This window comes from Typopeltis vanoorti, chromosome 2, assembly GCF_054136105.1.
Source record: "Typopeltis vanoorti isolate ZY-2024b chromosome 2, IOZ_Tvanoo_1.0, whole genome shotgun sequence".
Classification (NCBI taxonomy): domain Eukaryota; kingdom Metazoa; phylum Arthropoda; class Arachnida; order Uropygi; family Thelyphonidae; genus Typopeltis; species Typopeltis vanoorti.
In genome coordinates this window covers 65,551,733-65,576,702 of record NC_143550.1, presented here as the reverse complement: position 1 = coordinate 65,576,702, position 24,970 = coordinate 65,551,733, and the positions used below count along the sequence as shown (strand labels likewise).

General features: G+C 33.8%; 1 protein-coding gene across 1 annotated transcript in view; it reads right to left on the bottom strand.

Annotated features, from left to right (window-relative positions):
- LOC150109122 (catalase-like) overlaps positions 1-24,970 on the bottom strand; it is a 58,986-nt gene that overhangs the window by 13,321 nt on the left and 20,695 nt on the right. Inside the window, exons 5-9 of the mRNA XM_090405684.1 lie at positions 14,544-14,723; positions 12,225-12,416; positions 10,831-10,983; positions 4,972-5,107; positions 3,754-3,905 (exon numbers count right to left, since the gene is read on the bottom strand). Of these exons, the coding sequence (XP_090261810.1) occupies positions 3,754-3,905; positions 4,972-5,107; positions 10,831-10,983; positions 12,225-12,416; positions 14,544-14,723 (813 nt within the window). The remainder of the gene's footprint in view (positions 1-3,753; positions 3,906-4,971; positions 5,108-10,830; positions 10,984-12,224; positions 12,417-14,543; positions 14,724-24,970) is intronic.

The window sequence follows — 24,970 nt, the reverse complement described above, 5'->3', positions numbered from 1 at the left end:
TTTCATTTTCTTTGTTGTCAATCCGACTATCTCCTGGTACTGATATTTCGATAAACGTAACACCCTTGTTTTCACTTTTTTCAACCACTGTGATATCGGGTGTATTACATTCCAAGCTTTTATCAGTCTGGATTTTGAAATCCCAGAGTATTTTAACTTTTTCATTCTCAACCACTTTCTGGTAAACTTTATGCTTCCAATAGTCTTTAGATACTTCAAACCCATACTTTTTACACAAATGCCAGTGGATTATCTTAGCTACGTTATCATGACTTTTACGGTACTCAATTTGTGCGATTTTGCTGCATCCACTTATAATGTGGTCTACCGTTTATTCCTTTTCTTTGCACAATCTACATTTACTGTCTTCTTGAATTTTTTGTATTTTTGCCTTCATAACGTTGGTTTTAATGGCCTGTTCTTGTACTGCAAAAATTACCGATCTGCTTTTTTCTTCAGTGCTCCATTTCTCAACCATTGCCAGGTCAAGTTGCTGTCAGCGCTGTCCTCAATGCTGTGAAGGTATTTTCCATGCAATGCCTTATTTTTCCATCTTTCGGTTCTCACTTTTACTTGGTTGGTTTTGTATTCCAATTTTGTCTCCATGGGTTTAAATAAACTTTCTTTCCTTGCCTCAATTAGAAATTTTTCCGTTGTTTGCTGCAGATAATCATTTAAATTTCGTTTTTCTTCTTCAATAACTTGCTTCACTTGTAAGAATCCTCCACCTCCTTTTTCGCGTGATAGATATGGCCTATCAATGTCACTGCGAGGATTGAGGGCATGGTGCATTGTCATTAATTTTCGAGTTTTTCGATCTAAATCTTCCATCTCTAGCTGGGTCCATTCAACAATGCCTGCTGAATATCTCAGAACAGGTATGGCACAGGTATTAATTGCTTTTATCAAATTTCCAGCATTAAGCATTGACTGAAGGAGTTTTCTTAATCGTCTTATGTATTCTGCTCTAGTTCTTTCTTTGATCTTATTGTGCAGAATTTGTGATGCTTGTAAAATTCCCAAATATTTGTAGCTGTCTTCGAATAATATTGCCTTAATTATTTCACCATTGAGCAGCTCGATTTCGTTCATATCTTCAAACTTTCCTCTTGTTATTCCAGCAATTGCACATTTGTCTAAGCCAAAATCCATTGATATATATTGACTGAATATGTGCACAGTGTTAAGCAACGATACGAGTTCATTCTCTGATTTTGCATATAACTTCAGATCGTCCATGTATAAAAGGTGAGATATCTTTGCACTCTTTTGCGCAGTTTGATAACCATGAGCAGTTTTATTTAAAATTCTAGTTAAGGGGATCAATGACAATATAAACAATAGAGGAGATAATGAGTCTCCTTGAAAGATGCCCCTTTTTATGTTTACCTCTCCAATTTCTTCTCTATTTATAACCAACGTTGTTTTCCACTTTTTCATGCTGGATTGCAAAAATTTTTGCACGTTTTCGCTAATACCGAATAGTTCTGTGCATTTTAAACTCCAACTATGAAGCACCGAATCAAACGCTTTTTTATAATCTATCCAAGCCATATGAAGGTTGGTTTTTCTACGTTTGCAATTTTTAAGAATCATTTTATCAATCAGCAATTGGTCTTTTGTGCTTCTTGAATGTTTGCTGTTACCTTTTTGTTCAATTGGGAGAAGAGAATTTGCTTTAAGATAGCTGTATATTTTATCAGCTAGTATGCCTGTGAGTAGCTTAAAAGTTGTTGGCAGGTTATTGGTTGGAAGTTTTCTGGGTTTGGACCTTTTTCTCTATCCTTTATGATCAAAAACGTTTTCCCTGCTGTGAAACACTCTTCTTTGCTTTTTCCTTCTAAAACATCATAAAATGGTTAGCAAGTCTTTCATGTAAGCCTGTTAGATATTTCAACCAGTAGCCATGTAATTCATCCTTCCCGGGTTGACCAATTTTTTATTTTTTTAGCTTGCTTTTGAACCATTTCAGTTGTTATTTTCAGTAGGTCCATTTTTCGTTCTTGAGATTCATTCGTAATTTGTTCAATCCATTTTGCCTTGTTATTGTGCCTCTTAGGGTTGTCCCATAGGTTTTTCCAAAGCTTTAGTGTATTTGCTTTGTCTCTGGTATTTATATTTATATTTTCTTTAAGGTTATCATTCCTGCAGATTATCAATTTTCTTGTAAAACTGGTGCTGATTTGCGCGAAACATCGAATTTTGATTGTATTGTTAAATGCGTGCGTATTCTTTTAACGCTTTGATATGGCCATGTCCATGAAAACTTTTTGGATAGTAATTGGGAAAAAGGATGAAAACCAAGTTTATAAAATTACTTGGTATCTTTAACGTATAGTATACCCAAAGTAAAAGACTTTCTACATTAGCTAGACTGGCAACACTTTCAGGCGCAAACATGAATAACTTGTCTCTTTGCTTCCTTGGGAAATGGAGAAAAAACCAGGTTTATATTTAAAATAGCTTGGAATCTTTAACATATATTATACCTAAGGTAAAAAACTTTCTATATATATATATATATATATAGAAATATACTCAGGATTTAATCTTGGAGGGGGCCGAGCACTCAAGATTTAATCTTGGCGAGCACTCATGATTTAATCTTGGGGATGCGAGTTGAGTAGACGATTTGAGAATACACACTACGCATTGCATACGAGCTATGACTGAGCATCTGCAAGATCACCAATACATGATACCCGTGATCTCCTCTTGCTCGTCTCGGTCAAACGAAGTAGCGTCCGAGCACTATTTCGTTAGCCTTGCGTTCACAGCGGCCAGGATTGCCAAGAGCTATAGGGTATTCTCAACTTATGTGACCGCTAATTCATAAGTAGCATAGAAATAGAAGACACTACAAAACATAAATTAAAAAAAAAAAAAAAGAATTTTAATTAGGAAAAGATTTTTGGAAATTTTTCTAGTGTTTTTTTTTTTGGGGGGGGGGCTTGTCCCCCTCCCTGGGTGCGCCAATGTATATATATATATATATATATATATATATATATATATATATATATATATATATATATATATATATATATATATATATATATATATATATATATATATATATATATATATATATATATTAAGGATACCAAGTAATTTTATAAACACACACACACACACACACACACACACACACACACACACACACACACACACACGAGGAGCTTGAATTGTGTGCAATATTTGTTTTTTTGCTTTATGAACGTAGCACGCAGGAGATGGCTAATAATCCGATAACAAAAAGTGCACTTTGTTACCTCAGCGTTTTGAAAGTTAGTCTGACACTGATAACGCACTTGACGACGCTTCAAGTTAAATATAAACTTGTTTCTAGGCACTTTTTAAGTATAGTCATCGCTTATAAAAATATATATAAAAAAAGTTCTTTTACAGTTTTTTTCTGGTTGATAAATAACTTTTACTCATGCATTAAATATTAGTTATTACGCTTGTTTCTATTCATGCTGTTGCTTGAGAGTCATAATTTACTTTTTGATTTGTTATTCCACATGTATCTTCTGCTAACTGAAACTTCAACGCATGTTGCCACCTCCAGATCGGGACCACATTATGACTCTAAGCTCATATCGCGTCATATGGCACTACTGTATATCAGATAGTTTAGAAAACTGCAGATGTGAAACATTTATATTCTTAGTATGCGATTTAATATTGGGAAAATCAAAAAGAGAGTTTTAATCTAATATTCTATTTGAAAAGTATTAATAGTGAAATTACTTTATTCCAAAATAATCCAACTTGGCTGAAATTGTCTTCATTAGATGTATCATATCGATCCACATCGCCGTTATTAGGAAATCTGCTTTCTTTTAACGCTTTGATATTGCCATGTCCATGAAAACTGTTTGGATAGTAATTGGGGGCTCCAGCTAGAAAGAATAAAACGCAAAATTTTGAAAACAAAATATTTAACGGATTAATTTTGAAATGTAATATAACATGAATAATATAACATGAATTTTTTAAAATTGTTTGTGGAAATAAGGATGTATATTATTAGTTAGATTTAGTTAAGGCTGCCACTTTCAGGGTCACAGCTTACAGTTACTGATACAATGGAAGAGGTGGCAGATATTGAACTACATTACATCATTCTATCAAAATAATGAGAATCCCCACTCCAATCCTCAATTGCAGAAAAATGGATCGAATATTCAATATACATATTTTGTGAGCTATAAAGGAAATCAGTCATTCGCCTCGAAATATCGAAAGAATTACCTAACAGTTTCAAAGAGAAACGATAGTCAGATAACATTTGCCAAAAATGTTCTTTGGTGTTATTACGCGGCAATTAAGCATTTTCGAGTCCACAATCGGCAATACGGAAGGATATACTATGTATGGATCAAGGGCACACAGAACCTGATCCGTGGAGCATTACAACTCAGTCGTCTGGAGCGATGAATCACGCTAAATGCTCAAATGAGTCTGAAGGACGTGCTTGGATATGAAGGACGCTTGGATAATTCCCCTCCCCCCCCTTCTGCTGTGCCAGCGATGAAGATTGGAAGTGGCAGCATGATAATAAGGTGTTGATATTTATGGTATACATCAAGTCCACTGGTCGTCATGAAATAATAACTTCTACTACAATGATCTGCGGTCTACAAAAGAGCGATTACACCATCCAATATGATAAAAGAATATCACATCAACAACATTAAAGAAAATAACAGATCGTGAAATATTACATTTCACAAATAAGGAAATTTAGGAACTTTTTATAGCTACACGAAGAAATGTTCCACAGAAGACCAAGATGAAGGTAAAAATGATTTTAGACCCATTTTGAATACTTTTTAAGCTAAATTAATTTAAATAATTTCAAAAATTACAAAATTTATTTCGTAATTTATTTATTTCCTAATTTATTTAGTAAATAAAATTATATTAATTATTTTTATTTTTAAACAAACATTTACATTCACAGACCATGATTTTCATCTATACACTGTGCGCCATCTCGTTGATAGTGACAAACATGGTTTTTAGGTCGATTAACAGGAATCTGTAGATAATTCGGACCAAGTCTGTGACGGTGCGTGTCAGAATAAGAAAAGAGACGACCCTAAAAATAATAATAAAAAAAAAAATTATATATATACATGTACTTTGGTTTTCGAAATGAAAAATAAATAAATAAAAAATCACGCAAAGCCTAATGCTACCTTTCTCATACCTAAATTCCATTTTTTTAAATAAATACCAGCATTTTTTTTCGGCACACGAGATGAAAATATATGTAAAGATGAAAACAAGATTCACTAATAAACCATTCAGGTAACAAATATCTGCTGTGACTAAATTTAGGCTCATTATCACATCTTATGCATTTCAGTCTACACATCTCTCAATTGTATGGCTTTTTAAATGGTTATAAAAATGAATATATATATATATATATATATATATATATATATATATATATATATATATATATATATATATATATATATATATATATATATATATATATATATATATATATTAGGCTTCCAGTAGTGAGACAAGCACCTCAACAAAAACTGAAGGAACTCCTACAAGAGGCCAATAAAGCTGCAAGGGATATTCCTACTGGAACTATTGGGCAAACGAATCAACTTATGTACTCAATAGCCTACGGCGTAACATCTGAATTAGGATATAAGATTAGTGAACCCAAAAGCAGTAAGGCTCAGGAACCAAAATGGAAGGATCGACTGGAGAATAAAATTCTTAAACCCAGAGCAGACGTGAGCAATTTGAGAAACCTTAAGGAAAAGAAACTGAAAAACACAAAAGTCCGAAATAACCTCATAAAGAGATACAACACTGGAACACGATCTATTGATGGAGTATTATAGGAAGTGAGGCAAAAAATAGTTGCAGTTGCAGCTAAAATAAGAAGATACAGTGCACGCATTGAACAGTACAAGCAAAATTCGATGTTTCGCGCAAATCAGTACCAGTTTTACAAGAAAATTGATTGCTTCAGGAATTATAACCTTAAAGAAAATATAAATATAAATACCAGAGACAAAGCAAATACACTAAAGCTTTGGAAAAACCTATGGGACAACCCTAAGAGGCACAATAACAAGGCAAAATGGATTGAACAAATTACGAATGAATATCAAGAACGAAAAATGGACCTACTGAAAATAACAACTGAAATGGTTCAAAAGCAAGCTAAAAAAATAAAAAATTGGTCAACACCAGGGAAGGATGAATTACATGGCTACTTGTTTTAATATCTAACAGGCTTACATGAAAGACTTGCTAACTAATTTTATGATGTTTTAGAAGAAAAATGCAAAGAAGAGTGGCTCACATCAGGGAAGACGTTTTTGATCATAAAGGATAAAGAAAAAGGTCCAAACCCAGAAAACTTCCGACCAATAACCTGCCTGCCAACAACTTTTAAGCTATTCACAGGCATACTAGCTGATAAAATATACAGCTATCTTAAAGCAAATTCTCTTCTCCCAATTGAACAAAAAGGTAACAGCAAAAATTCAAGAGGCACAAAAGACCAATTGCTTATTGATAAAATGATTCTTAAAAATTGCAAACGTAGAAAAAACACCACCATTCATATGGCTTGGATAGATTATAAAAAAGCGTTTGATTCGGTGCCTCATAGTTGGATTTTAAAATGCACAGAACTATTTGGTATTAGCGAAAACGTGCAAAAATTTTTGCAATCCAGCATGAAAAACTGGAAAACAACGTTGGTTATAAATAGAGAAGAAATTGGAGAGGTAAACATAAAAAGGGGCATCTTTCAAGGAGACTCATTATCTCCTCTATTGTTTATATTGTCATTGATCCCCTTAACTAGAATTTTAAATAAAACTGCTCATGGTTATCAAACTGCGTAAAAGAGTGCAAAGATATCTCACCTTTTATACATGGACGATCTGAAATTGTATGCAAAATCAGAGAATGAACTCGTATCGTTGCTTAACACTGTGCACATATTCAGTCAAGATATATCAATGGATTTTGGTTTAGACAAATGTGCAATTGCTGGAATAACAAGAGGAAAGTTTGAAGATATGAACGAAATCGAGCTGCTCAATGGTGAAATAATCAAAGCAATAAAATTCGAAGACAGTTACAAATATTTGGGAATTTTAGAAGCATCACAAATTCTGCACAATAAGATCAAAGAAAGAACTAGAGCAGAATACATAAGACGATTAAGAAAACTCCTTCAGTCAATGTTTAATGCTGGAAATTTGATAAAAGCAATTAATACCTGTGCCATACCTGTTCTGAGATATTCAGCAGACATTGTTGAATGAACGCAGCTAGAGATGGAAGATTTAGATCGAAAAACTCGACAATTAATGACCATGCACCATGCCCTCAATCCTCGCAGTGACATTGATAGGCTATATCTATCACGCAAAAAAGGAGGTAGAGGATTATTACAAGTGAAGCAAGTTATTGAAGAAGAAAAACGAAATTTAAATGATTATCTGCAGCAAACAACGAAAAATTTTCTAATTCAGGTAAGGAAAGAGGGTTTATTTAAACCTATGGAGACAAAATTGGAATACAAAACCAACCAAGTAAAAGTTAGAACTGAAAGATGGAAAAATAAGGCATTGCGTGGATAATACCTTCACAGCATAGAGGACAGCGCTGACAGCAACTTGACCTGGCAATGGTTGAGAAATGGAGCACTTAAGAAAGAAACAGAATCGGTAATTTTTGCAGTACAAGAACAGGCCATTAAAACCAACGTTATGAAGGCAAAAATACAAAAAATTTATTCAAGAAGACAGTAAACGTAGATTGTTCAAAGAAAAGGTAGAAACGGTAGACCACATTATAAGTGGATGCAGCAAAATCGCACAAATTGAGTACCGTAAAAGGCATGATAACGTAGCTAAGATAATCCACTGGCATTTAAGTGGATTTGAAGTATCTAAAGACTATTGGAAGCATAAAGTTTACCAGAAAGTGGTTGAGAATGAAAAAGTTAAAATACTCTGGGATTTCAAAATCCAGACTGATAAAAGCTTGGAGTGTAATACACTCGATATCACAGTGATTGAAAAAAGTGAAAACAAGGGTGTTACGTTTATCGAAATATCAGTACCAGGAGATAGTCGGATTGACAACAAAGAAAATGAAAAAATTACAAAATATCGCGATTTTCAAATCGAAGTTGAACGAATCTGGCAAAAGAAAACGAAAGTTTTTCCCATAATAATAGATGCTTTAGGCACCATCCCTAAAACATTGAAAAAACATCTAGAAGCACTCGAGTTAGATGGGTTAAAAATTGGGCAGCTGCGAAAGGCCGCTTTGTTCGGCACAGCTTTCATATTCAGAAAGTATTTTCACAACTCATATATATATATATATAACCATCTATATATTTAACCTCCTCAAAAATAATAAATTATATATATATATATATATATATATATATATATATATATATATATATATATATATATGTATATATATATTAATTTCATCTGCAGATAAGATCTAATCAAAAAGCTTAAATGAGGGAAGGTAAGGAAGGAAAATACTGAAGGAATATCTAGATCAGGCAGCTAAAATAATATCAAAAGTTAATAATGAACACTACTAAACTGAGTGTCTCCGTAGCTCAGTTGGTATAAACGAAGCCATTTGGTCAGAAAGACCTGGGTTCAATTCCCGTCCATGACGCAAGGATCCTTTATATAGTCTCTTTCGATTAAAGGTGAATTAGCCTACGTCTCATACATAGGTAGAAGGTTTTTTCTCCTGGAAACTCGGGTTTTTCGTCCCTCGGAACAGGTAAACCGGACCGGTGAACACAAGCTGCTACAGTCAGAAATACATACTTAATCCTTTATTACGAAATCTCAATTGGTCCTAAGGGGTAGTCATGGATTGGGGAGAACCCTAAACGAATAAAATAAAACCACTAAACTGTTTAAGTGTTGTTTGCATCCTTTGCTGAGTTTTATATTTAAAGAAATAGCAATACAATGGTAATTAAAATGAGCATTGTCCTATATTTAAATGGCTGCTCTTCAAAATCTCACTTAAAAATAATTGAAGTGAATCAAATTTTCAATATGGTTTGTTGTAGATAATATTGTCTGGCTAGAACACGCGTTTCTACCTCCCATTTTTGATTTAATAGCATATGGTGTCTATATCTAAAAGCATCTCCTGAAATCGGCTCCTGACATTTTGAACGACATGTAAAGGCTTTTTCTTTCTTCTTTTTCTTTTTTTTTTTAATTGTAAACGATAGTCTTACTGATAATTGCAGACACTTAACTTCAAATAGTAAACGGTCGATATCAATAGAAGCTGTGGTCACTCATCTTCTGTCCTGGAGAGCTTACAGAGCCCCAATCAAACACTTATGTTATTTTAAGTACTGATAAGAAGTGTTGTGATAAGACAAACTACAGCGTTTGACACACACAAACACACACACACACACACACACACACACACACACACACACACACACACACACACACACACACACACACACACACACACACACACACACACACACACACACACACACACACACACACACACACACACACACACACACACACACACACACACACACACCAATGTTGGCTGTTGGCTATATTAGCTGGGTTAGACAAATAAACTTCTTATTTGTCTAACCCAGATAATTTTTAGGAGTGCGGTCCAAAACAATTTTTCCCACTGGAATAAGAGGAGATACTGCGTAGGTATGATGTTAGGAAAAAATAAGCAGTCTATCTCTTAATATAAGCTGCTATAAAAGTCAGTGAACGAATTCCAAGTAAAGAGTGATGAAGTGCCATTGTAAAAGGATAATTATTTTAATTTCGAAATCATTCCCCTCCACTGTCCAAAAATTTAAATTCTTTCTTCTGTAAAGGCCAAGTATATAAAAGAAATATCAGTAATGATTATGACTAAAATCTATTAAAACTGACTCAGTTCCCAAACCCTGAGTTATCAAGTTTGCTTCTATGTGCTTAAAGACCTCTTCAGAGACCTTTTAAATTCAATATGGAGCATAAAGGCATCTGCAAGGCGAAATAAGAACTTATTGTTAGATAATAAAAAAGAAACATTAAATCATCCTGAAATGAGGATTTTACACTATCAAGGCATTTTCTTAGCGAACCCTGCTAGGATGAAATGTAGATACTCAAAAATATTTTTTTAATGAAATTAAAATAAAAAATAAAGTTTATCCAACAGATGAAAAAGTTGGATCCAAGTTTGCTGCAGTGTTTATCTAGCTATTGAACAATCGCAATGACTTTTGTACTAATCACATCAAGTTGATATGAATGATCTCAGCTGTTCTAACAATCGTTAAGTGGCTTGGGACTGGATGTTGGGAATGTCCTTTTGGATACCCTACCACATTTTTTATGTGCTGATTCATATTACTAGCTCTCATTAATACATTGCTAGTATCCACTTTTCAGTTTTTCATATTTATCTGTAAAATATTTAAGCTTACGTCTTTTTTTTCCTCTTTTTTTACAGTTCGTGTACTGTACTTCAAAACAGCATGAAGATAATATTATTAACTTCATGATAATATTATCATGACGATATTATTCGTGATATTATTCTAGCTTTGGCTAGAGAATCAATTTATTATTAATTTATTTGAAAAAAAAAAGAAGTTTCATTGCGTTTATTTTTTTCATAAAAATTACTGCATGAATTATTTTTAATGGAAAATAATTTATAATTCAGAAGTAATCAATTCCATAGTTTTCATTCAGAACAAAATTGCGCGATGCCACAAGAGACTTTTCTTACCTGTAACATTTTATCAGGACTAGGTTCGATACCAGGTATCATGTTTGAAGGAGCAAAAGCCAATTGCTCAATTTCGGCAAAATAATTTTTAGGAGTGCGGTCCAAAACAATTTTTCCCACTGGAATAAGAGGATATACTGAATGAGGCCATACCTTCCAAAAGACAAGAATACATGTCACATAGGTTGTATAGGTATGAAAGAAGGAAAGAAATGAATATAAATATAAATTATAAAATACGGATGATATTTTAAAGACTGTATTAGTTATATCATACATGAAATGTAACATATTCAGCAAAAAAATATCTTTTTTAAGTGCACCATAAAAAAAAGTAATAGGAATTGTTACAGAATTGACATTGGGCCATCATATATTTATTATATCCTTTACTGCGCAGCAATAATGTGTTGAAATCTGGATTGAAAGATGAGAAGAACACATCCCAATATTTCCGATGACAGAAAAATTTCATTTTCAATCATTCTCTTCAATTCTAGATTTCTCTAAAATACCATATCATTGTATTCCTTAAAGAAAGAAATCACTCCTTATTAGTTTGATGACCCTCTACCAACAAAATGATCAATATGTTCGTCCAGATTCTGTACGACAAATCCCTCGATATGAGCTTCGCACTACTGAACCCATATCATCCAACTCTAGCTTCCTCGGCCCTCTCTGGCATTCATAGCTGGAACTGTTTCTCCCATCCATAATACTCCCTGTAGTTTCAAGCTGATTCACCAATTTTATCACTGTCTGGTTTCTCTGTCCATTACGCACTTTAAACTGTTGTTGATATGCTCCTTGAACACGAAGGATTCGATTTCCATTGCTGTAATAATCTTTAACAATAAGTACCTATTGATCAATGCTATCCATGCCATTTCATTATATTCAGTCGAAGATGATTCGATACAATCAACCAAATTTTCCAACATTCTCCTACATATCTTCGCATGATAATATACTAAAATCCTCCAAAAAGGGAATGAATTACAATAACGTTTAAAAATCCCTATCTATAATAGCTGAACTCAACAATCTTGTATTCATTTTCATAGTAAGGTCTTCTGGATTGGGTGTTTGTTTGTTGTTGCTAAAAAGAACTTTACCTAAAATAAAGGCTAATAATAATGTCATATGCAAATTTCTCATACTTCGTAGTTATCAGTGATGTAAGATCACTTTATTCATAATAAACATGACTTTGTTTTAAGGATATGTTTTAAGAATAGTACTGGACATTGTGACGACAGTTGAAGCAAATTAAAGGAAATTCAATAAATTTATTAATATAACATTTGTAGAAGATAATAATTTAAATTTATTTCGAAGTAGTTCCCCCCTCCAAAAAAAAAAATCACAACCTATATAACAGTCAAACTTACCTTTGTTAAATCGAAAGGATTCCATTTGGCATTTTCAGCTTCTTTAAAAGTCATAACTTGTATGTAAAATGTCCACGATGGATAATTTTTTGCAGCAATGGCATTATACAAATCTCTAGTGGCATAATCAGGATCAGTGCCGGCCAAAATGGCTGCTTTTTCTGCAGGAATATTCTTAATTCCTTGATCTGTCTAATTAAAAACAAACAAAAACACTCAGTGTTAAAATCAAATAATTCATTTTAATAATAAAACAACATTTCTATACTTTGTTTTAGGTATATACTCTTGAAGAAAGAAAGAAGCGTGTTGTAAATTATTCCTAACCTAAATTGTTCGTATTTGGTCTAATGTATTAAAACTAAGAACTTTTATTGTTAAAAGATTTAATGATTACAAATACAAACAGCCAACAAACATACACTTTAGTAACTGCAAGGCCGTTACATTTGATAATTCATGTTTGATGGCGTGCATGCGTTCAAATGCTTCAGTGGTGCTACGCACAGGCAATAATTTAAATAGAAATCAAGGTGCTATTCTTAAAGACATATGGAAATATCTCATCAATTCTCTCAGCTCAACAGAACTACAATATGCGAAAAACTACAACACGCGGTCATGTACCAGATTCTGACTGAAGCACTCGAACGCATGCACGCCATCAAACACCAATTATCAAATGTAACGGCCTAGCAGTTACTAAAGTGTATGTTTTCATGTAACTTGATGCATTTATTTTCACACCAGTACAGCCTTGAAAATGCTAGACAGTGGCTAGTGAAACTTGTTGGCGCTTTGTATTTTTAATCATTAAATCTTATGGTCTTGTAACAATAAAAGTTCTTAGTTTTATTCCTAACCTGTTTTATGATTTTTATTCATGCAAGAAAAACTTAACATTTTTTGTTGACTAAAGAAAGTCCTATATTTATTTTAGTAGTTATAAGTTAGCTGTGCTCATAAATATAAACAGAATTCATTTAAATATTATCACTGCTATATAGAAAAATTCAAATGCGCCAATTAAGTTGTCACTGATAATGATTTCAGTATGCGTAATACCATTCGTTCCTATGATCGCTTCTATACTTTTAATACTTATATATAATGACATAAAAAACTTTAAAAAAATATAAAAAATTAAATACTTCCTATTATAAAATGATATTCTTTAATCATTTTATTTACTTTATATTTCTTTCAAAAAAAAAAAAGAAAAGAAAGAAAGAAATATTATTAGCATTGAAGAAAAGAGACAAAATGGCTTCAGCTAGGATTGAAATGATTAAAAGAAAGAATAAGAAAATCAGAAAGGATAATAAATATCCTTCGAATTTTATAGCCCAGCAATCAAACAGTGTACGTTACGTCATTAAAAGTTTCAAAACAATCTTTTGAACTTTAAAAGGTTCACATGGAATCGGGGGCATACGAGAATATAACGTTGGGCATGAGATTCCTTGTAATGCACTATCTAAAAGATAGAACATTACTCAAGAGTTCTATATTCGCTTTTCGTTAGCGCCTTTTGATAAAGGGTTTCACCATCTCAACAGCTGAATAGATACTCTCCGGGAGCAAAAATCTTCTCATGCTAACTTGTTTGAAAGCTGTTTTCTGTAATTTGATCAGTGCATAAATTTAAATATTGAAGAATATTCATACTGAAGTATAAAAGGAGAATATACGAGCTCCTGAGAGGAGTCCAAAGTTCCAGTTTAATTAAAATATGATCACATATATCATTTCATTTTGCATACCAATAATTAACTCGTACATTTGAGTTATACAGGGTATCCTCGAAAGTGTTTACCAACAGTTACTAGTCATACCACAAGATATGGTAAACATTTTATTTAATATAAAATTACCTTCTTCTTCTTCTTCTTCCTAACATGGAATTTAGGCCATGTGGCCTGTTCCGGTCTCATGTCATCTCTTTCTTGGTCTTCCGATTCTTCTTTTTCCACTTATTTTGTATCTGTATAATATTTTTGGTAGTCTGCTGTTGTCCATTCGATTTAAATGTTCTAGCCATTTTTGTTTATATTGTCTTATGTAGTGATGTAGTGATTAATTGGTTTTATTTTCAGGAATTGTAAGATTTCTTCATTTGTTTTGTCGTCCCACTTGGTATATCCAGCTGTTTTTCTGAGGAACTTCATTTCTGCTGTTTGAATTCGTTTTTCATCTTTCCTTTTCATGGTCCATGTTTCGCTTCCGTATAGTAGAGTTGGTTTTGACAAGACATTATATAGTCTGATATAAAATTACCAAACTATTTAAAGTAAATGTAAAAAATTCAGATATACATACTTTGTAATGAAATTTACAATAAACGGCTTCATTATTGGAATTCACCAACTTAAAGGTATGGGAGCCATAACCATTCATATGTCGATAACCATCGGGAATGCCCCTGTCGGAAAACAAGAAAGCCACTTGATGGGTAGACTCGGGACGAAGGGAAATAAAATCCCAGAACATATCTGCATCCTGTAGATATAATAAGAAAGGGTAAACAGTTAATGATTATTTGATTTTTAGAACAATAAACAAACGTAATAAAACTACTCTCTCCCCCCTCCTCCTACAAATTTATCAAAGATTCAAATATTAAAGGGGAAAAAAAACTGGAAGTTAACAAGTTCTAATTAGAACTTGTAATACGAGTTTCAACAGCGTAAACTATAAGATACTCGCAGCAAATAAAGCCCGGAGGGAATAATCATAACCTGTTTAAATAACACATATTTACAACCTTAAATTTTCAGAATTGGTAGCAGTGGTGGCCTTGAATCTGTCAAGATTATTTTTTAGAAAAACTTTGGCTCAAGCAGCCGATTATTCACTTGTCGATTACTCAGACATTAGTCGATTACTTGAAACAGTAAGTAATCACTGAAATAGCAATTAAATGTCATGTTCAATGTATACAATAATGTTAAACAATGCGCTTATCAAATTTAGTAATAAGTCCCATTGAAAACATACACATACATACATACCATATGGAGGGGAGCAATTTCTAAGATCAGAGATACTCCGTGATTTGATTTATTAAATACATAAGCAATAGTATTCTCTGTGTATTTATATCAAAAAGATAGGCCTTGCTTCTAAACTCCATAAATAAATGTTATGATAAAGAAAAATTATATTATTATTATTATTATATTATAACCAGTGGTGGTGGGCGGTAGATGGCGTTGGTGTAGTTGCGGTTAATTGTATTTGGTGGAGACTGAGAGCTCTAAAGCAGGTTCCCTCCCTCGATGAGTCTTTGGATCCCTGGAGGTGTCACGTAATATTATTATTGTTGTTGTTGTTGTTGTTGTTGTTATTATTATTATTATTATTATTATTATTGGAGAGTGCATGTTATTATTATCCCAATTTAAGCACTTTGCATGTCTCAAAAATCTTTCTGAATTATTTTAAAAAATACAGATTCACAGAACGCATCTGAAACAGAATTTTAAAATTACTACAGTAATGTTATTTGATAGTGAGAGATCTGATAATCATTAAAAAAAGTGAAGAATTCAGAAAGTTTTAGTTCATTATAGAAACTTCAATACATGAAACATCCCACACAATGCATAATACAGTTGTTCGTTTAGTAATAATTGTCCCATGTATAATCGAGCATGAATCCATGAAGTTTTATGCTGTAATCTTCTGAATAAAGATTACAGCATTGTTTTCAAGAAGAAAAATGATGGAATAATAGAATTAGCCAACATAAACACTCCTACATATACACACACACGTGCGCGAGCGCTGTATGAGTTACTGAAGACTGGTGAACTGTTTCTCCAAACAGCTCACTGCTCTGGTTTTGAAGCTGTTGCAATTCCTAATATATAGCGTACACAATACATAGTATTGTGTACGCTATAATTAAACACGATGCTTTTCAAGACATTAGTAAAACAGCTTCATCAGGAAGTTCCAAGATATACGTTAACAAACTCAACACAATCTGATCGTTTAAAAAAAATCGTTTAGATTTATCGAATGGATCGTTAAAAATAAATAATAAAAAAAATCTATATTTAATATATTTCGTGTCTCTTTTCATGCAGACGTCTTTCATACTGTTCATTAAATGTCGCAGCGATGTTTTTGCAGAATCTATTGAAGTAGGGCAATTTTGTTTTTTAGTTTGATTTTATTATTATTTTTTTCTCCATTGTATTGTAATGAAGCTGTCTGGAAGAGAGCAGCCTCATTCCTACGTCCTGGTTCAGGTTTGTCTTGAAACCGTCACATCTACTGCTTCTTTAATTAATATATGCATCCGCTGTAGGCTATGAATGCCCGAATTATAGTCCAGTTCAAAATGCGGAAGTTTGTTTTAGCGGAGTAAGCAAACGACCGATTTTGTTCTTCTTTTGTAACACAGCTCCGATATATTATTTTTGCTGGATTTATACGAATTACTATTCATTGACGTGACTTTCATATTGGTTGCTGGCTACCAGTGGCGGCGGGAGAAAAATTTTAAGTGGGGGTGCTCCATATACAAAATAATAAAAAATAATTAATTTTTTTCTAATCAGTAACCAATATTTATTAATAAGTAAATTTACACATTAAAAGTTTTGCTTTATTAAAAATATTATTTGAAAATAAAATCCATTCTTTCTATTTTTGCCTTGACAAAATTTTTCAATAACCTTTTCATTAAAATTTGTAATTTGCGAAATCAAATTTTTGATTTCGCAAATCAAAAATTTTGATTTTTTTTTTGATCGTTTTTTTTTTTTTTTCAATTGAAAATTCAGCCTTGTATCTATAATAAATAAATTTTAACAGAATAAAATGAGATTTACCAAAGATATTTCTCACCACGAACACACACCAATAATAAAAGTTTCGTATTTCACAGAAATAACGCGAGCAAGCATACAATTTGTCTGTAGCGACACTGCTCAACGAGAAGTGTCAGATTCCCTCGTTACGTGCAGTGACAAGTGCAAACGAATATCAGTGAGTCTAGCCGCAACTGACCAAATGTGATAATTCCAACACTTTAGATCGCAGTGCATTTGTTTCGTAATCTAAAGCGTTAATCGAAAAATTCTAATTATTAACTATTCAATCAATGTCGAAACATAAGCTGTAACCTTTAACATGTTATATTGCATTTATATAATGTTGTTATTATTTATAAACATAAAGAAAATTTAATTTTTTTCGTTCTTTCCTTGGTGTTGCAGTGTCGTAGTGCTTATGTACAAGCCGCCACTGCTGCCTACACTTCTTTCCAAACTATCCGTAATTCTGTGTTTTTTATTTAAGTTAAAAATATGTACTTTATAGCCTCCTCCCCTTCTCTGGAAAATACTACTATGAAGTTGATGATAATTAAACCAATGAGATAAAAATTAATGAAATAAATGATATACATCAGACGTGTAATATTTGATTCACTGCTCTATTCCTTCTTAAATCGGGACTAGGAGCATTTCAGGATTTTCTATTGCAGATATATATAAAAAAATTTATACTTAATAAAATGCTTTTGTTTATTCTTATAAAAATGCGAGATTATTTGCGTATAGTAGGTTTCCTTAGAGGAAAAGGATTTGGTAAAATATAAAAAAATCAGCTAACGCCTTTTTATTCCCGTTTACGGGAGTAGGCGAGGCCATTTAGCCCTATCTAACTTTTGGAGACTGAGTGGGCAGTTCAATCTCCACTGGTACCCAATCAGAGACAGATGGCCCAAGGCTATCACTAATTAAGCGGTACGCAGTGAAGAGAAACGGCTCAAATGTGCCGCCATGTCGTGGTCCCTAACCCTAACACAATATATTTAATGTCTGAAATAATGTGGGTTCTACGGTCGATTTTCTTGAGTTTACAGGACGAAAAACCCGAGTTTCCGGGAGGAAAAACCTGCTTGCCCGTGCCAGAGATCGACTAACTCGGGAACCGGTCGAAAAAAGGCTTAGAAAAATTTCCTCTAGTCGCCGACTAGACTCGAAACCAAGTCTTCCTTCGTGCGGTCAAGCGCGGCGGTGTGCAAACGCCACATCCGCTGAGCTACACAGGCTCAAGGTAAAATATATGTTAAGCAAATTTTTATAAGATAAAATAAATCCTCTATTACCTTTTCATTTTTCGAAGGGGATAGACGGAAAGTGATGTTCCTAATTCCAACTGGAATTATCTAGATTCGAAGCGGTAACTCTTAAAAGGACTGCATCGAGTCACTTATTCCTATATTCCAAATGTCATCAGGGTTAATTTCCGACGTGTTACAATTCCACTCTCAAAATTTTATCGGATTTTCCAATAATACTGAACTTATAATTATTATATTATAATTAATGGTTAAATGGATGATCCAGCATTTATCTGTGTGTATGTGACACAACTTCACTCTCCTTTACACCCCGACTTTCATTTTAGACCAATTGTGCCTCTCATTTTTTAATGAATAAATAAATAAATAACAGAGATTGGGTGATATTATTTAATTGCTTACAAATATAAATTCTTCTGAGCATTACCATCCGATTATGAAATCAGAGCATTTGCCGTAATAGCAACAACTAAACCTGAAATGCCAATAATGTTGGTAATGCACCAATATCTAAATTGAAGCTAAAATTCCATTTTCTCATTGACTGGCTCATCTTTTCCCATATGAGATGCTTTTTATTATATTTGCAATTACTTACAGCCGATTTTGCTACGATGCAAGAATAAAAATCAACGTTTAAAAAAAAAAATTTAAAAAAATATCTGGAAAAAAAAAAGAAAAGAAAACTGGCATCCTGGAAAGTAACTGTCTATTATTATTTTTTTAAAAAAAAATCGAAAACAGCATTTTGAAACTCCTTATTACATTAAATTTGAAAGACTTCTAAAATAATAATAAAATGAAATAAAACTTTTCTTAATTCAAATTTGACCCGTTTATCATTTGGAGCTATGCTGGATGGTCTCATGCTTAAAAAAGTGTTTTTCTCCTTGTAGCATGTAAATTTTATTTTTATTTTTTATATTACAAACGAGGCATTGTGTGTAATAGTTATTGCTATATTTCTTATTTTGAAATGAATATTAATTTTATCGTACAGTTTATTCATGTGTCGAATTTAAGAAGAAAAAAAAAGCTCCTGTTCCATTATCACTTTTCATTATCTTGGTTAATGATCTTCTGAGTAACATATAACTAGCATATAACCCTTCAGCGAATGCATTTAATTTACCAGTACCTAAACAAACGTAATTTCTGAATGTTCATTCCAATGGAAACATAATTGCATAATATTATGTGAATTTATGTTTACATAATTCACAATGTGTTAAAAAAAAACGTGGACACGTTTACTTTTCTTGCACCAATATTACAAATAATTGATATATTCATTATTACGATAGGTGCATATACAGAATATTTAATATCCACCTATTGTAGGGGTAAGTTATTGTTAAGTTTTCTAAAGCTTATACATTTCCAATATGAATGATATCATGGTTTGTCAGTAGTGCTTAACCTTGACATTGGAATCATTAAAGAATTATACAAAGAATTGCATAATTCTTTGATGATTCCAACTGGTTGTAAAAATGACCTTCCTTGTTTGAGCATGAGGCATAACTTTTATGAAGACTAGCGAACAAGCAACTTCCTCAAGGACAATAACAAACTCTCCGCATGACAACATCGTAACTTTACAATTGATTCGATAACAGCTTATATTGAGAATAGATTTTCCAATATAAGATTTTTCCAATAATAGATTTTCATGAGACGCAATTAAATATGCGTCTCATGAGGAGTAGTTGGCGGCAAATTAAGGAGGAAAAAATATATATTATATTTCCCTAATTTGTCAGGTATATTATTATCTATTGTAGTGATGAATTATTGTTAAGTTTTTTTTTTACCATTATATATATATATATATATATATATATATACACACACACAAATAAGTCAAGTTTACGCCTGCATGTATTGGAAGTCTAGATGACCCGTAAAATAGTACAAGTCTAGGCAACTCGTGGTAAAGGTGGAATAAGCTCTGATCACTATTCTTAATATTTATCCTTAATGCAAAGCCCATCTCCTTGAGGAGATGTATGATGCTATGCATTAAAGGAAAGTGGCCACTACCCAGACCAGTTTCAACCTTTATTGAGGTCTCATCAGTGGGAGCCAGGCTTAGAAATACCAAGGTTAAGTAATACAGAGCTTATAAATATTTTACCAAAAAAAGTTACCATAAGGTGCTTTGACCTTATTAAATAAAAATCTCAGGATGAGAGATAGATGTAGAAAGTTTTTTACCTTGGGTATAATATATGTTAAAAATGCTAAGCTATTTTAAACCTGGTTTTACTCCATTTCCCAAGTAAGTACTACTTTACTTGTACTACTTTACGGGTCACCTAGACTTGCAATACATGCAGGTGCAAACTTGACTTATTTGTCTGTTTGCTTACTTGGGAAATGGAGTAAAACCAGGTTTAAAATAGCTTACCATCTTTAACATATATTATACCTAAGGTAAAAAACTTTCTACATCTATCTCTCATCCTGAGATTTTTATTTAATATGGTCAAAGCACCTTATGGTAACTTGTTTTGGTAAAATACTTATAAGCTCTGTATAATTAATATATATATATATATATATAATATTCATCAAAGCTTGATTTGCTTCCTCAGTCTTAAGAAAAGGCTGGTTATATTCCACTAAATCGGGCCCTACCCAAGGGCCTATGAGTTGTGGAAATACTTTCTGAAAATGAAAGCTGTGCCAAACAAAGCGTCCTTTTGCAGCTGCCCAATTTTTAATCCATCTAACTCGAGTGCTTCTAAATGTTTTTTCAATGTTTTAGGGATGGCGCCTAAAGCACCTATTATTATAGGAACAACTTTCGTTTTCTTTTGCCAGATTCGTTCAACTTCGATTTGCAAATCGCGATATTTTGTAATTTTTTCATTTTCTTTGTTGTCAATCCGACTATCTCCTGGTACTGATATTTCGATAAACGTAACACCCTTATTTTCACTATATATATATATATAGTGACTATATATATATTTTACTATATATATAGAAGAGTGGCTTCAACTCCTCCCCCCGCTGATATATTTCTTGAATATCCAGCTGTAGCCGAAGAAAGCTTTGTATTACAAACGTACATGAAATGAAAGGGGGGGGGGGAAGAAACGTTGATCTAATAGGTTTGCACTACGAATGTAGCATATGGACTTAGCTTTATAGGCTTAAATGAAAGTATGAAAGTGAGAGTAATGATAGTACACTAGTACAGCCTTTAAAAAAAAAAAAAAAAAATACTGCCGAAGCAACTAAGGCAGCCATGAGGCTATTATAATTATGTCTATTCATTGCATCAAATCGCATTGCTGTGTCTATGAAATGAAAATCCCAGTTTCCAGGAATAAAAAATATAGCTCATCCTCCCTTTTAAAGTTCTTGTAAAGGTTCTTTGGATCTTAGAAGGGTATTATAATCCAGATATTTCCAACCAGCCAATTCAGCAAAACAGCGCCAATGGCTGATAGAAAATCTCTCTCTCTCTCTCTCTCTCTCTCTCTCTCTCTCTCTCTCTCTCTCTCTCTCTCTCGTCAAGAAATACATCTTGACGAGAGAGAGAGAGAGAGAGAGAGAGAGATCTTAATCTGCTGTCAGATTGTGCCTGAAGGGAGACTGGATCAATGGTATGCCGCTGCCCGAGGCCACACTTGCACTGGAGTCTGGGCACTCCCTGTGTGTGAGTTATGAACACAAGTCCTTCAACCCGGCTCATGCTCCTTCTCTAACTTTTCTGAATCAACCCCTACACATGAAAGTCAATCATAAAAATCCTAGAGTTTGAAAAAAAAAACTATGAAAAATATAACAATAAAAATTGGAAACAAATAATAAAAATACGCCCCAAACCCACCCAAAATAATACCAAAACTTTTTCCAATAAGAAACACTTCTATATTCATTTCACCAACATTCGAAGCATTAATACAAACATTAGTGACATCCATCATCACTTACAACATCAAAACCTGATCTCTTTTTTTTCCTAACAGAATCTGAGTTGGCATCCTCCACGATCACAGTCTACCTCAGCTATCTCAGCTACATCCTACACGATGCATTTCGCAAAAAGAGCAGAACATGTGCTTGGAAATCGGAAATCTAGTATCTCCTATCAAAGGCTTTCAACTTAGAATTACCACTTTTCGATCTGCTCTGGCTCCAGATTTCCTTACTTCACTTTACAGCCTTCATTTGTTGCCTTTGTCGCTCTCGTAGCTCTGAGAATCCTGCTGCTCATTTTTACTACATACACTAAAAATTGATTTCTTGCAAACAAATTATACAAATATGCGATTGCCCTCCTTGAGAGCTTTAACATCCATAACTGGTTCCCCTACTCCAACTTCACAGATCAGACTGGTAGGGAAGCTGAATCATTCGCCATCAGTCATGACCTGACACAAATAGTCAATCTACCAGCAAGAATACCAGATAATCCTTTTCATTCTGCCAAAGCTCTTGAAATTTTCTTTACTATTTCTCACTCGAAATATACTGTGGGTGTCTGCACTTCTCATGGCAACTCTGACCACAATCCTATTCAAGTCTCCTTCTCTACAGTTCATCCTTTGTCCAGCCAATCTCAGTCTTGTACTCTATGGCACGATAACTGTGACAAATGGAATGGCCTCCGGTATTTTTATACTGATTTTCCACGGTCAGATACTGCTTTCGCTTTCATCATCCAAGTATCCGTAATTCATGATCAGTAACCAAACGAGTATCATGATCCTTTCATGATACTAATTCGGTTACTGAACTAGTAACCGAAATAACCCTCACTGAGAGCCTTCATTCCACACTCTATTGCAAACCCTGTATCCTGTATCCAGCCCTGTTCTCAAAACAATGTGCGTCTGCTGTCCATAATAAAAATGCAGCTTATGTTCAATGGCATAAATTAAAAACTCCAGCTTTTCATTCATCTTACACAACAGATAGAAACATGTGTAAAAAAGTTAGCCATAACCATCTAGCAACAATTCCAAAGCAGACTGCGTAAGAATGAAATGCAATGAACTCTCTTCCTTCTCAACTAGCAGTCAACCGTTCTAAACCCTTGCTAAGGTTATTAGTTGTAACTTTTGCCAACTAACCATGTTGTTACTTCTCGTGCATCCTAATGGCACCATGCTGGCCTCAACCAAGGAAAAGGCAGACCTTTTGTCATCAGTTTTCTTCCAACTCTTGCCTGGATAATGACAGTAAATCATCTCCTGTACTTCCACAAACTCCCCCACTGAATACCTCCTCTGAACTTTTGCCAAAAGTACATCAGAAAAGCCCTCATTAATCTCGATACTAATAAGGTTCCTGATTAAGATGGTACTCCTCGGGATGTGCTCAAGACTTGTGCTCCAGAACTGACGCCCATCCTGTATCACCTATATAAACGGTCATATTCTATTGGCATCTATCAACCAGCATGGAAGCAAACCCACATCCAGCCGGTATCCAAACAAGGAAGACAAAAGTCAGCCATTTAACTAACTTTCCATTGTTCTCACCTCAGTACTTTCAAAAGTGGTGGAGAGGGTTATCAACAACCAGCTTCTTCATTATCCGGATGCTCATCAATTAATTAGCGATCGTCAATATGGATTCCGCTATTCTCGTTCTACAACCGCCCTCCTAGATAATCTCACCTACCTTTGGATTCAGGCAATGGAAATATTTGGAGAAACTCATGTTATCGTTCTCGATATTTCTAAGGTCTTTGATCGTGTCTGGTACCAAGGCCTCCTGAACAAATAGCCATCTTATATCCTTCTTTCTACATTATGTGATTGGATTGCCAGTTTCCTCACTGGTAGTTCATTGTGTCGTGGTGAATGGGTTCCTCTCATCAGATTTCCACATCAATGCTGGAGTGTCCCAGGGTTCTGTGCTCACACCCACGCTCTTCTTTCTTTACATCAATGACCTCCTTTCTCTGATTTCAAATCCTATTCACAGTTTCGCCAATGACACTATTCTTCGTTCCTCTTCATCATTCAATAAACTCTGCAGTACCCCAAGATCTTCCATAACCAGTAACCTGAACACTGACCTCAATATCTTGAAACGGGATGAAGACAACTTAGTAAATTTCAACGACAAAAAACTGAAGCCCACCTTATTACCCGCAAGAAAAATCCTGCCTCATACCCCTTCGCATGTTTCAGTTTCCTTTCAAGATCAACTTTCTCTTCTTGGGTAGACTGTCACATCCAGTTTATCGTAGTACAAACATATTACTTACATTGCCTCCTTAGCCTCTAAAAAGCTTAGTGTTCTTTGCCGTTTTAAATATAATTTCTCTTCCTCTCAACTCCTAACACTCTATAAGTCTCAGATCAGTCCAACTTTGTCGGATATGACAAATCGGTTCCCATATTTAAGATAAAGCACTCCAGACCTCTCTAGGCATTCTTGATGATATTCAGAAGAGGGCAATCCGCTTCATAGACGACCCTTCCCACACCTGACTCCCTTCAGTCACTTTATCATAGGCATTCGCTTTCAGCGCTGTCTTTTCTATAGGTACTTTCATGGGCATTCCTCCTCTGAATTGGCTGCTACCATTCCTCCACTTTCTTCTAATAGAAGAACTAGAGCAGCCATTGGCCAGCGCCCATACACGTCCAACCTCCAACACACCAAACTAACTTCT